The sequence below is a fragment of the Solanum dulcamara genome, chromosome 12, assembly GCF_947179165.1.
Source record: "Solanum dulcamara chromosome 12, daSolDulc1.2, whole genome shotgun sequence".
NCBI lineage: Eukaryota > Viridiplantae > Streptophyta > Magnoliopsida > Solanales > Solanaceae > Solanum > Solanum dulcamara.
Genome location: NC_077248.1, coordinates 48,886,755 through 48,899,388, shown reverse-complemented (window position 1 = coordinate 48,899,388; position 12,634 = coordinate 48,886,755). Strand labels below are relative to the sequence as shown.

General features: G+C 33.7%; 1 protein-coding gene across 1 annotated transcript; it reads right to left on the bottom strand.

The window, feature by feature from the left end:
- Positions 1–1,775: 1,775 nt before the first annotated feature.
- On the bottom strand, positions 1,776–6,521 carry LOC129877090 (hypothetical protein At1g04090-like). Its single transcript, XM_055952569.1, has 3 exons — positions 6,230–6,521; positions 3,710–3,917; positions 1,776–3,453 (listed from the first exon to the last, which is right to left on the bottom strand). Exons 1-3 carry the CDS (start codon positions 6,248–6,250, stop codon positions 1,925–1,927), a joined length of 1,758 nt encoding a protein of 585 aa, XP_055808544.1. The 5' UTR covers positions 6,251–6,521; the 3' UTR covers positions 1,776–1,924.
- Positions 6,522–12,634: the final 6,113 nt, after the last annotated feature.

Here is a 12,634-nt window from a genome sequence, read left to right as displayed (position 1 = left end):
TGTACATGTTGAGTTGATTGTTCCCTCCATGTTATGTGTTGTGATACATATTCATCCTCATTCATCATATTATGTCTCTTGGGAAGTTGAGAAATATAGAAATTTTTTTAGAGAAAGAAAATGAGACACCTTTTTATATTCTTGGCCAGCTAGGTGGAAAGTTGATGAGATATTGAAATTGTGATTTGATATATGGACTGCGAGTCCCCCATGGGCCCTTGTCTAGAATCCTTAGCTCGACGGGGTATATACTACAGATTGTGCAACAACTTTGATTCCACCGTACCACCTCATCATTGCATTATTTCATTGCATTGCATTGATCTTTGAATTATTTAACTTGTTTGATGATACATGATAATGTTTTGACCTTATGTGTTTACTTTATTAGTGTCATTCTTTATAAATTGGCGACACCGAGTGCAAATTTTCTATATGCAGGTGGAAGCGCTCCTTAGTTTATTTCACAAGTATGATTAATTCCTTATACTCAATTGGTCAAACCTACTAAGTACATGTGATTATACTCACCCCTACTTTTGTATCACTTTTGATGCAGATTCTAGTCAGGGGACTACTCATGGCGGTTGATCACCTCTAGAAGATAACCTTGTTTTGGATTGGTGGTGAGATCATGTATTCCGAAACCGAATATACTACTGCAGGATCTTCCGCTGCTTTTGTTGTTATTGGTCTCACCTCTCACTTCGAATTTTGGATCGTGACACATATATTGGGATCTGTCGGTCTAGAGAGGGTAGTGTGTATGTTGATCTTACCTCTATCTTAGAGGTGATGTAGAGAGGTTGTTTCCAATAGACCCCTGGTTCAAGACAAAGACAAACTAGGAAAAGACATGATGGAAGTACAATGCACAATAAATTGTAAAAAACAACATATAGTAACATGACAATACTATAACAAAATAATATTACAAACAAACTATACAAAATAATAGATAGGCATAGGAATTGAAATGATAGATAGTCACAGGTAGGGGTGTACAAAAATTGAATCGATCGATAAACCGAATCGAACAAAGTGTTATTGGTTTGTCACTATTACGTTATTGGGTTAACAGTTATTTCATGATTTTTTTAAAAAAAATTATTACGTTATCGATTCGATAATGGTTTTTTAATATTGGATTATTGTGTAAATCGATAACCCATTAAAATAATAATAATTGAATATTTTAATATTTACTCATACACAAATATCAAATAAAAAATATTAATATAAATATATAATCACTAGATCATACTATTCTTGCACAATTCACATTTCACACTACTTCACATTTCACACTATATTTATCATTTAAGTTTTGCCTCTTTAGATTCACAATGTCAAAACTCAAACATAAAGAACTAAAAACGACAGTGGGTACGGTTTGCAAGTTGCAACGACGACATCAAGGGTTGAGCAACAGCTAGGTTGTGAATTGTGAGTTTGATTTCTTTCTTCTCTTTTTACTTCTCTTCTCCCTTTTCTAAATTTATTCGCTTCTCCATACCGACTTTTAAAAAAAATTCGACTTCACTGGTAAACAATTATGAGATTATCTCATTCTAATTGGGGTTAAATCTGATGGGCATTTGAATATTTTCCTTAAGAAACTGGTTAAATCGAACCGTTAAAGACCAAAAATCGATAAACCGATAACAAATATCTTATTGATTTGGTTATCGATTTAGCATATTTAAAAATCAAAAATAAATAAACTGAACCGATAATACTTAAAATCGAACCAACCGACCGATACACTCCCCTAGTCACAGGACCTAAAGAATATATACTTAATTTATTATGAGAATACAGAAATGACGAAATGCTTTTGAGAAATATTCATTGTTATTACTGTCTTACCAAAGTAAGATAAGACAAATATTGAGTCAAAGCAAATTCCTTTTGATATCAATGTTCAACCCCTTTCATCACCACTCCACATGTCTTTAAACTTTGGACCTATTGGTCCTTCCTCACCCAAAACCTCATTTGGTAGATCTCTCACTATTTTCTCGAAAGCGTTCTTCAGTTTCCCAATCATAAATCTTTCTACTTTCCTCAGCTCTTTTGATATATCATAGTTAATTTTTGGACCCCATTCCCTTCCATAATTAAGCCATAATGGCTCCACTATTGTTGAACCCAAGTATTCTGCTGCTACTACTGAGAAGTTTGCCCCTATGTCCATGAACTTCCCCTTTCCTGTATCATTTCTGATTCCTACACCCCCACTTCCTTGCAAATTCATTCCTGGTTTTGGATAAGCAGCGTGTCCATGCAACGATGAGTACACGACGGGTTTGTTACCATTCTGAAATTCTAGCTGAGAAGCACTTACCCAAATCCCCCCACTGTGTTGTGAAAAGTATACGCCTTGTAACTCCCCGTTGAAGTTGCTAATCCTCAATGTAACATGTTCCCAGTCGCCAACGTGCTCTCCGATTTTCCCCAAGGAAATGCTCATGAATTCGAGTTTAGCCTTTGCAGGTCCATTGAAGGGGTAAAATAGCCACATAGCAATATCAGTATAGGTCGCGCCAAACATTGGTTTAACATGTAAGTAGGCTGTGGCACCCTGCAAATCTCCTTTCTTGACATTAGTTTTCGCTGCATCGTCAGTCGGGAGGTCCAACCAGTAAGCACCATCATTTGAACCATCTTGAGGAAGATTTGAACCTGTGGGATAAATACCTACAGGTGAAGATTCTTGTCCTTTGGTATATAATAATGCTCCATTCTGAAAAAACCAAGTCACTGATGAGGGATAGAATTCTTCATCAGGGTGAAAGTAAATCAGTGGAGAGTACGCTTGAACCAATGCTTTAACTTGGTTCAAATTTGGCATAGCGGCTATATTAGTTTTGACATTCTTTAAACAAGCTAGTGAGTCCGCAGCTCCATTGTTCTGAACCATAAAAGCACCTGTTGCCACTCCTAAAGCTTGCACTCCTCTGTCTCTAGGTCTTGATGAGTACACATTAAAGCCATTGGTACCCCAAATCCAATCATGACTTTCACATGCATCAGTGAGATCATCACGAACACAACGGACTTTATCCAGAGAAGGCTTCTGAGGCAAGGTCGTGACAACATGGCCTATGGCTTTATAACCCTCAGGAGGTATTGGCAGCCAGATATAGCCGACACCATCCTGCTTGATTTTCAAGTTCTGACTACTCCATACAAGGGTGTAGTCAGTTGGCATCTTCAGCGTACCTCCTGATGTATCTCTCCCAACAACAGTCCATCCAAAAAGGGGGATATTATTAGGTTGGCTATAGGAACCAAACATAAAGAATCCATTTGGTATATTTGATGGTTCAAAAAATGTAGCTCCGAGATTATCTGGTCCACCTTCATGGGTAGACCAAACTTTAGTTAAGGATGATCTTTGAGACACATGTAATCCTCCAAGATCAATGACTCCACTTGCAAAGCATCCACCTGAAATTTCAGAATACCTTGTGTTGGAAACGAACTTTACTTTAAAATGAAACTTGAAAATAGTGAGCAGAAACCAATATTTCTATTGAGATACTCCTCGAAGCAGTATTTCAATATTATTTCAAAATACCGATGGCCAACGCAAAACATTTGCAAATACAGAAGTATAGTATTTCAAATAATGAAGGACAATTAACAAGTGATCAAATACTTATCATGAGAAAGGATTACAAGATTGATTTGAGAAAGTACGTACCTGAAGGCCAAGTGGGCAATGGAGAAGGAAGGCGAAAGGCATTATCAATGGAGAGTGACATGGTGTTCTTCGTTGAGGCATTTTCCAGCAAAGAAGTTGCATTTAAGTTGTCTCCCATGGTTGAATATTTCAAGGGAAGATTGTTATTTGAACAACTGATTCTTAAAGCAAGTGCTAAGACTAAAATAATACAAGAGACAACCATATCCTGCAGTTGAGACAACGTAAAGAGATAAACTAAAATTCCCCAAACATCAGCTAAGACGTACAAGAGAGAGCTAAATCTGCTATTTAAATAAACCAACAAAATAAAGAGTTTCTCTGCTTCACTTTTTTGCATTACAATTAGCTTTCTAACAAGGCATAATATACTTTTTAACTTGGCTTCAACTGAAATCTATGTCCCCCAACTTTGGATGTGAACAAGTAAGCACTTAAATTTGTATAAAGTTGAAACAACTAGACACACGTTCTACGTGGCATAATACATGTAGGACGCGCGTGTCTACTTTTTCAATCATATACAAGTTTAAGTGTCTTTGTGCACACCCAAAATTGGAGAACATAAATATCAATTAAGGCAAAGTTAAAGGACATTTTTATGTATTATGCCTATTTAACGACCACAGGAACTTCGCATATTTAATGACATATTCAAAAGGTTTTAGCTGACAAAAGAGCTCAAATTCCATTTCTAATTGCAAAGTAACTTAGGTAGAAAGTAACATAACAGAAAAGGTCATTATTATCAGTATACAATATGCAAAGCTAATGAGAAATGATTAAATTTAATTGATTAAGAGCAAGAGTATGGGATTGGATAACTTTTTGGACTTTTTTGTTGCGATATCTTTTTTGTTGAATCTTCAAGTTAAGTTGTTGGATTACTTCAAGAAATATATTTAAAATTTTATGCGTCATAATCTTTTAATGTTGCAGTGCAACGAAGCATGAAAATCATGAGCCATTAACAGTAATAACAATAAACACATTATACCTTTTTTTTTGGACAAGATAATCAACAATATACCCTAGCGTGTGATTATGTCAATAACTTTGTAACAATTCTTTTGTCATACTTCACCACTACAACCTTAACTACATGAAATCAACTCGTTTATCGAACATCTATATACTTGCTCCGTTATTTTTTACTTATTATATTTTTATTTATTAGAGTCAATTTGACTAATAATTTTTGGAAATAAATTGAATTAAAATAGTTCAGTAATTAAAATATAAATGTTTGAAAACTATATGAAAAATACTATAAATTGCAATTCTTCTCATATTAATATGATGAACTAATACATCTTAAAAATGTTAATCAAAATTCATGCAGGTGACTCGCGAAAAGCTAAATGTGAAAAAGAAACCAAGGGAGTATTATTCTCTCCATCTCTTTTATAAAATCCCATATGATTTATTCAGTCAGAATTACCAAATTTTCATTTGAAAATTATTGTCAAATAAGTAAAAGAAAAATGACTTTCGCCCGTCCATAAGTGTGGTAAGTTACTATTCTTTTAAAAAAATTGGAAATATAACCAAAAACAAAATCCTAAGAAATAACAAAAAAGTTGGGTGCTAGCCACTTTTTGGATCTGTTTAGTCTTGAAATGTAATTGAAAAATAATTATTTTTAATGCGGAAATAAATTTGGATAAAAATACCATAAGCTAAACTCTAGAAAATTTCATGAGCTTTATTATTAACTCCATAAAAACGTAGGCGTTCGAGCTGTTGCAGTTCAAGGGTTGATGAAAAGTTGTTGGAATTTGAACTACCATAAAATTGGAGTTTATATCGTGACAGTTCAAAACTCCATAAGAAATTCACAGAGATCTTCCATGTTTTATCTAAGGGTATTCATGTTCAGATTTTATTTTCACATTAAAAATCGGGTAAACAATAAAGTTTTAAGATAATGGTAAAATATTAATTAGCAGTCCAAAAAAATGGGGTTTTTTTCCAAATCATTGGAGATGCTGATTTAAAGTCATAAATCACATGTTTTTTTCCTACAAATAGATTGATCTTTAATTTTTGAGCTTTAGCAATCAAATGTTTAGTGGGGCATAAATTTCTAGAAACTAAAATCATACTCAAGCATCACTTACGTAGAATATTATGATAAAAGTAAAACATAGTAAAAAAAAAATTATTTGTCACGAGGGCATAAATTGAAGAGCAGCACAAAATAGAGGCAAAAGTATAAATGATCCGATTTAAAGTGTTTAGCTAGGCCCAAGCCCATTAATCGTGATGGGGCAGTTTGCTCACCCTAAGGGCATGGAATCTCCAAAAAAAAAAAGGGCAGTTTGCTCATCCTAACGTTTCTGTTTCCTCCGTCAATCCTCCGGTGGAAATTAAGGTAATACAAAAAAAGACAACTTGGAATGCGTGAAATTCTTCTTTTTATACTATGGCTTGCATTGCATCAAATTATATTAATTTATGTGTAAAATAATGTATATGTGATGATATCCATCCATTGATATAAGAGAAGATTGGATTTACCTTGATAAGGTATATTGCCATGGCCACCGGCAAGATCTCACGCACAAAAAAGTTTAGCTCCACTAGCTAGCAAGCTACATTTGCAGTCTCAACTTTCTGCAGGTGATGAATTAATTAGTTAATGAAGAAAGAAGGGCATTATACCTTTTTGGGAGAAGGTTTTGTTGCTTGTCATTATCAGCTTTCACCTGTCTATTAATCAATTCAGGAAAATCTTATTATGGGGAACTTGTGGGTACACATGGTGGGGTTGCCAATCTTTTCCTAGTGACTTATCCCAAATTAATCTACACTTTTAACTCATATGTACATGAGCTGATATGATCAATTAAAACATAAATTTATTTATCTATTATATTACTCTTCAAGAAGTTGTCAACATGTGTTAAGTTCTATACTTGAATAAACATCACAATTATTACTCCATGCGTTTCAAATTTATGTGAGTATTTGATCGGGCACGTAACTTAATTTTGATATTTGTAGTCGTGTTGTTATAAAAGCTTCTCATTATTAATAAATAAAAAGTTCAGATTAAATTATTTTTAAATCTAGAAAAATAATTATTTTCTAAATGAATTAAAATGATTGTGCTTGTGCATAAATTTGAAAGAATGTACTTGTGACATTAAAATAAATTTTAATTTTTACACATGAGTGAGGTAAAAATATTTTTTTTATTGAATTAGTAAAAGGCCATAAGAGATCATTTCAACGGGAGAAGAGTTACATGGTCCTCCTCATAAAGAAAAAGTTACTACTTTGATTTCCCCATCAATTATTAAAGTAAATGCCTCAGTGGATGAATAGGTTGAGGATGGTTAGATTTTCAAATAAAGCAAAAGGTTAGTTGATCTAAAATCAATGATTTTACAAATGGTATCCTATGACTTTTTATGTTTCCCCTCTTTTTCTTCCATTTGGAGCCTCTGCAGCAATGTGTCCTAATTTAACATATTAATATACATGATCTCTCATAGTTACCCAAACACCCTCATAGTTAATAATCTAAAAACTTGAAAGCAAACCAATATTGTATTGTAAAACATTGAAACAGTAATAATAAAGTTTAAAAATTAAATAACAGAAATTGAAAAGAAGAACAGTATTTGAAAAAGTATGTAAAAACAAAAATCGAGCCCACTGAATGCACAGTGTGTCCTTAAGGAAATTATTTCCCTCATCATACACGAGGTTTTGAAATCTTTCCTCCCAAGATAGAATGATTTACTCACCAGAATAGCGGTACAGCAAATTATGGTGACTGTGAACCACTTGAAGGCAGTATATCACACGAGTTTTTAGGAAGTGCAAAAAAAAAGAAGAAGAAGTTTGTTTTACAGAAATTTTCGTAAGGAACAATTTTAAGGATCAACAGAAATATATAGTCTGTTTGCACCTTTTCAGAAAAGGTGTTTTGTTGGGAAAAGGTCGCAACTTTAAGGTTTGCAACTTTTCAGAAAAAGTTGCAACCTTTCAAAAAATTCCGTTGGAAAAGAACGGTAGGAAATATTTTAAATTAATTCGGAAAAGAAAAAAATGAGTCGGGTCGCGGGTAAGGATTTTTCAATTAATTAATTAATTAATTAATTAATAATTAAAAAATTAAAGGAAATTTGGTCCAAAAAGATTATCAATCAAATCATTTGACCAAATTCAAATCCGAAGTCGAAGCCGAGGTGAGCGACCGACGACGACGGCGCGAGGGCAGACCTACTTCTTGACCCTTTAGCAACATGAAGGAATGCTTCTACTTTTAAGTAACAGACTTTTTCTTTCCACCACCTATGTGGGACAAATGCTTATTTCATAAAACAAGAGGGAACAACTCATTTTTCCCTCCACTTCTTCTTCCTCCAATTTCCCATTCAACCTATCAATTAAACCTAACAATCTCCCACATGAATGGGGAATGACTATAAGATAAAGGAATGCCCGGAGAAGTGTGTGATATACAAGTGAAGATTAATTACATATGGATAAGTAAGTTTTCCTTTGAACTTTCCATAGTAAACTTATATAGGATATACTCGATCAATCGATAGATGCGATATCTTTGAACCGTCAAACTTTATTGTATAATTAGACAACATAAGTCACACAATTAACCCTCAATCATCTATGGTTCTCACGGTTGTGTTCGTTTCAACCATGAACACTGCCTGATTTTGTGAATGCATAGAGAATGGGCCTTTACCGTCATTCCCCTTGAAGCGGTTTATACTTCACACTCACATAGGTGATTTTTAAACGTGTAGTCCTATAGACACACTATCTAATCATTTTTTGCCAGACTTAGATAATCATTAAAAAACTTTAATGCTTTATTAACTCATTAAAAAACCCTAAAGTTTTATCCTTGTTTCTGAACATTGTCATCATCATAAGAATGGGTTGAGTTATTTGACAATGTTGAACCACCATTCATAACTTTGTTTGATCTCTTTGAACCTAGTTCTTGGGATCTCTAGTCTACTAGGTAGATTTACCGCCATGATGACTTGTTCTTGGCCTTAACTCCATTTCCCTCGATGATCTTTCAACAGCCTCTCTAGATAGGCCTTTTGTTAGTGGATCTGATACGTTATCTCTTGACTTTACGTAGTCAATAGTGATAACCCCACTAGAGAGTAGTTGTCTAACAATATTGTGTCACCGTCGAATGTGACGCAATTTTCCGTTATACATAACGCTCCCTGCCCTACCTATTATCGCTTGGCTACCACAGTGTATACATATAGGTGCCAAAGGTTTGGGCCAAAATGGAATATATTCCAAGAAATTTCGAACCCATTCAGCTTCTTCACCAGCCTTGTCTAAATCTATAAATTCAGATTGCATTATAGAGCGGGAGATGCATGTCTGTTTTGATGATTTCCAAGACATTGCTCATCCACCAACGGTGAAAATATATCCACTCATTGATTTAACTTCAGATGATCCGGTGATCCAGTTTGCATCACTATATCCCTCAATTACTGTGGGATATTTATTATAATGCAAAGCATAGTTTTGGGTGTATTTTAAATACCCCAAGACTCGTTTCATTGCCATCCAATGAGTTTGATTGGGATTACTCGTGAATCGACTCAGCTTGTTAATAGCATATGTTATATTTGGTCGTGTATAATTCATAATATACATCAAACATCCCAAAACTCGTGCATAGTCCAATTGTGAGTCACTTTCACCTTCATTCTTTTGAAGTGCAAAACTTACATCAATTGGAGTTTTTGCAACATTGAAATTTAAATACTTGAACTTATTAAGTATCTTTTCAATATAATGTGACTGTGATAATGCAAGACCTTGTGGAGTTTTATGGATCCTAATTTCTAAGATCAAATCAACAACCCCTAAATCTTTCATGTCAAATTTGCTAGCAAACATATGCTTCGTAGCATTCACATCGGCAATATCTCTACTCATTATCAACATGTCATCAACATATAAACAAACAATGACTTCATGATTTGGAATATTTTTAATGTAAACACATTTGTCACACTCATTAATCTTAAATCCATCTGCCAACATTGTTTGGTCAAATTTTGCATGCCATTGTTTAGGTGCTTGTTTAAGTCCATAAAGTAACTTAACAAGTTTGCACACTTTTCTTTCTTTATCGAAAACTACAAAACCCTCAGGTTGTTCCATGTAAATTTCTTTCTCCAATTCTCCATTTAAGAAAGTCGTCTTAACATCCATTTGATGGATTTCAAGACCATATATAGCTGCTAGTGCCACTAACACCCGAATAGATGTTATCCTTGTTACTGGCGAATATGTGTCAAAGTAATCAAGGCCTTCTTTCTGTCTATATCCTTTGACCACAAGTCTTTCTTTATATTTGTCAATAGTGCTATCATCTTTCATTTTTCTTTTAAAAACCCATTTTGATCTTAAAAGTTTATTTCCAGGAGGAAGATCAATCAATTCTCATGTATGGTTATTCAAAATTGATTGAATCTCACTATTGACTGCCTCTTTTCAAAATGCTGAATCAGTAGAAGACATTGTTGCTTTAAATATTTGAGGCTCATTTTCAAGTAAGAATGTCACAAAATCTAGTCCAAAGAAAGTAGATATCCTTCGATGTTTACTACGCCTTGGATCCTCTTCGGTTGGTTTACTTTCCTTTGGTTCTTCTTGCGGTCGTTTAGATCTTTTACTTGAAGACTCACATTCTATTTTATACGGATAAATATTTTCAAAGAATTCAACATTATCTTATTCAATTACCGTATTAACATAAATATAGGGATTGTCTGCTTTGTGAACCAAAAACTGACAAGCTTTGTTGTTTGTAGCATAGCCAATAAAAATATAATCCACGGTTTTTGTTTCAATTTTTACCCTTTTGGGCAAAGGAATTTGGACCTTTGCTAAACACCCCCACATTTTAAAATATTTCAAGTTGGGTTTTCTTCGTTTCCATAGTTCATATGGAATATATTGTGTTTTGTTGTGGGGCACCCTGTTGAGTATTCAATTAGCTGTAAGGATAGCTTTCCCCCACAAGTTCTGCAGTATACCGAAACTTATTAATAAAGCATTCATCATTTCTTTTAATAGTCGGTTTTTTCCTTTCGCAATTCCATTTGATTGTGGTGTGTAGGGGGCAGTAGTTTGATGAATAATTCCATATTCTAAACATATCTCTGCAAAATGAGATTCGTATTCTCCACCCCTATCACTTCTAATTATTTTTATCTTTTTGTTCAATTGATTTTCAACTTCGTTCTTGTATTGCTTAAATGCATCAATTGCTTCATCCTTACTATTAAGCAAATACACATAACAATATCGAGTGCAATCGTCAATAAAAATTATAAAATACTTTTTTCCACCATGAGTTAGTGTTGACTTCATATCACAAATGTCTGTGTCAATCAATTCTAAGGGACTGGAATTCCTTTCAATAGATTTATAAGGATGCTTAGCATACTTAGATTCAACACATACTTGACATTTTGATTTATTGCAATCAAAGTTAGGAAATATATTTAAGTTAATCAGTTTTCGCAAAGTTTTATGATTGACATATCCTAAACGTGAATGTCATAAATTATTTGACTCAAGTAAATAAGAAGAAGCTTGAACTTTTTTATCATCAACAACCATTATATTTAGTTTGAAAAGACCCTCAGTGAGGTAGCCTTTTTCTAAATACATTTCATTCTTACTGATAACTACTTTGTCTGAAACTAGAACACACTTGAATCCATTCTGGATAAGAAGACTAGCAGAAACCAAGCTCTTTCGCATTTCTGGAACATGATAAACTTTATTCAGCGACACCACCTTGCCGGATGTCATTTTCAGAAATACTCTACCATATCCTTCAACGTTAGCCATTGCAGAATTTCCCATATAGATTTTTATATTTTGTATTTTTGCATCTTGGACTATTCGTGAGCTAATGGACATAAATTCAAGTACTTTTAATTTCGAATTTAAAATGACAGGAATTGTTTGGAATGACAAGTTATATGGATAAAATATGTGAAGTTAAACACAACTCAAGAAGGAACCTTGGCCAATTCAAACTGGAAGCCATCAAAAAGAATTTTTTTAAGTCACGTTTTCGGGTGATCTAACTTCGGGAGGCCATAACCCCTTCGAAATTTGGGAATTTGGGAAAAATCTCAAAATAAAAGTTGTAGATAATTTAAATATATTTCCAACCAAAGGTCGTGGGTTGGAATATGATATCAGGATAAGAAGATATGGACTTAAGTATGACAAATCAAAATAAATAGTGGATTCGGCCCAACCCGATTCCAACTCGGGTCAGGCCCAATACCCACGCCATTAAATCAATTTTTTCAGCTTTTCCTTCAGCTTTTAGAAAAAAAAATATCCAAAAATTTCCAGAGAGAGTGATAGAGGAGAACCCTAGAAAGAAACACCAAAATTGACCATAATTTAAGCCCTGAATCTCGAAGCTCATGAAGAGAAAAAAGTGTTGTACGTCGCGTTTCCTTCAATTTGAGTTAAAAATCAATCGAGAAGGAGAAATGTTAATGTGTTTTCTGCACACTTGAGGTAATATTAAAGTCCCTTTTTCATTGTTAACAAGTTTATTTAGAGTTTTAATGGATTAGAACGGAGAAAATAGCGTTACAAACTCGTTTGGTGATTTGTTGAGATTTATGGGTTAAGGGGCTATTTTAGGTGGATTAAATAGATGGAATTAGCTTAGTGATGATGTATAATAATGGTTGATATTGTTTTGATTTTGTTGATGGATTTTTGTTCTTGAAGTTGGAGAAATAAGGAGTATAGAGATTGTAAGTGTTCAAATCCATTTTTGGGATTACATAGCTAGTAGTAATTCTTCAATCTCTTATTGTGTAGTCCTTTGATTTTAGAAAATACATATGTTTTGGAAAGATAATACAC

What these genes read in the sequence shown, in the direction of transcription:
- LOC129877090 (XM_055952569.1), bottom strand. Translation starts at nt 6,250, where the DNA reads ATGGCAATATACCTTATCAAG. An exon ending in TGGCAATATACCTTATCAAG is followed by an intron (nt 3,918 to 6,229) that starts GTAAATCCAATC and finishes TCTCAACTGCAG; the next exon opens with GATATGGTTGTCTCTTGTAT. An exon ending in ATTGCCCACTTGGCCTTCAG is followed by an intron (nt 3,454 to 3,709) that starts GTACGTACTTTC and finishes CTGAAATTTCAG; the next exon opens with GTGGATGCTTTGCAAGTGGA.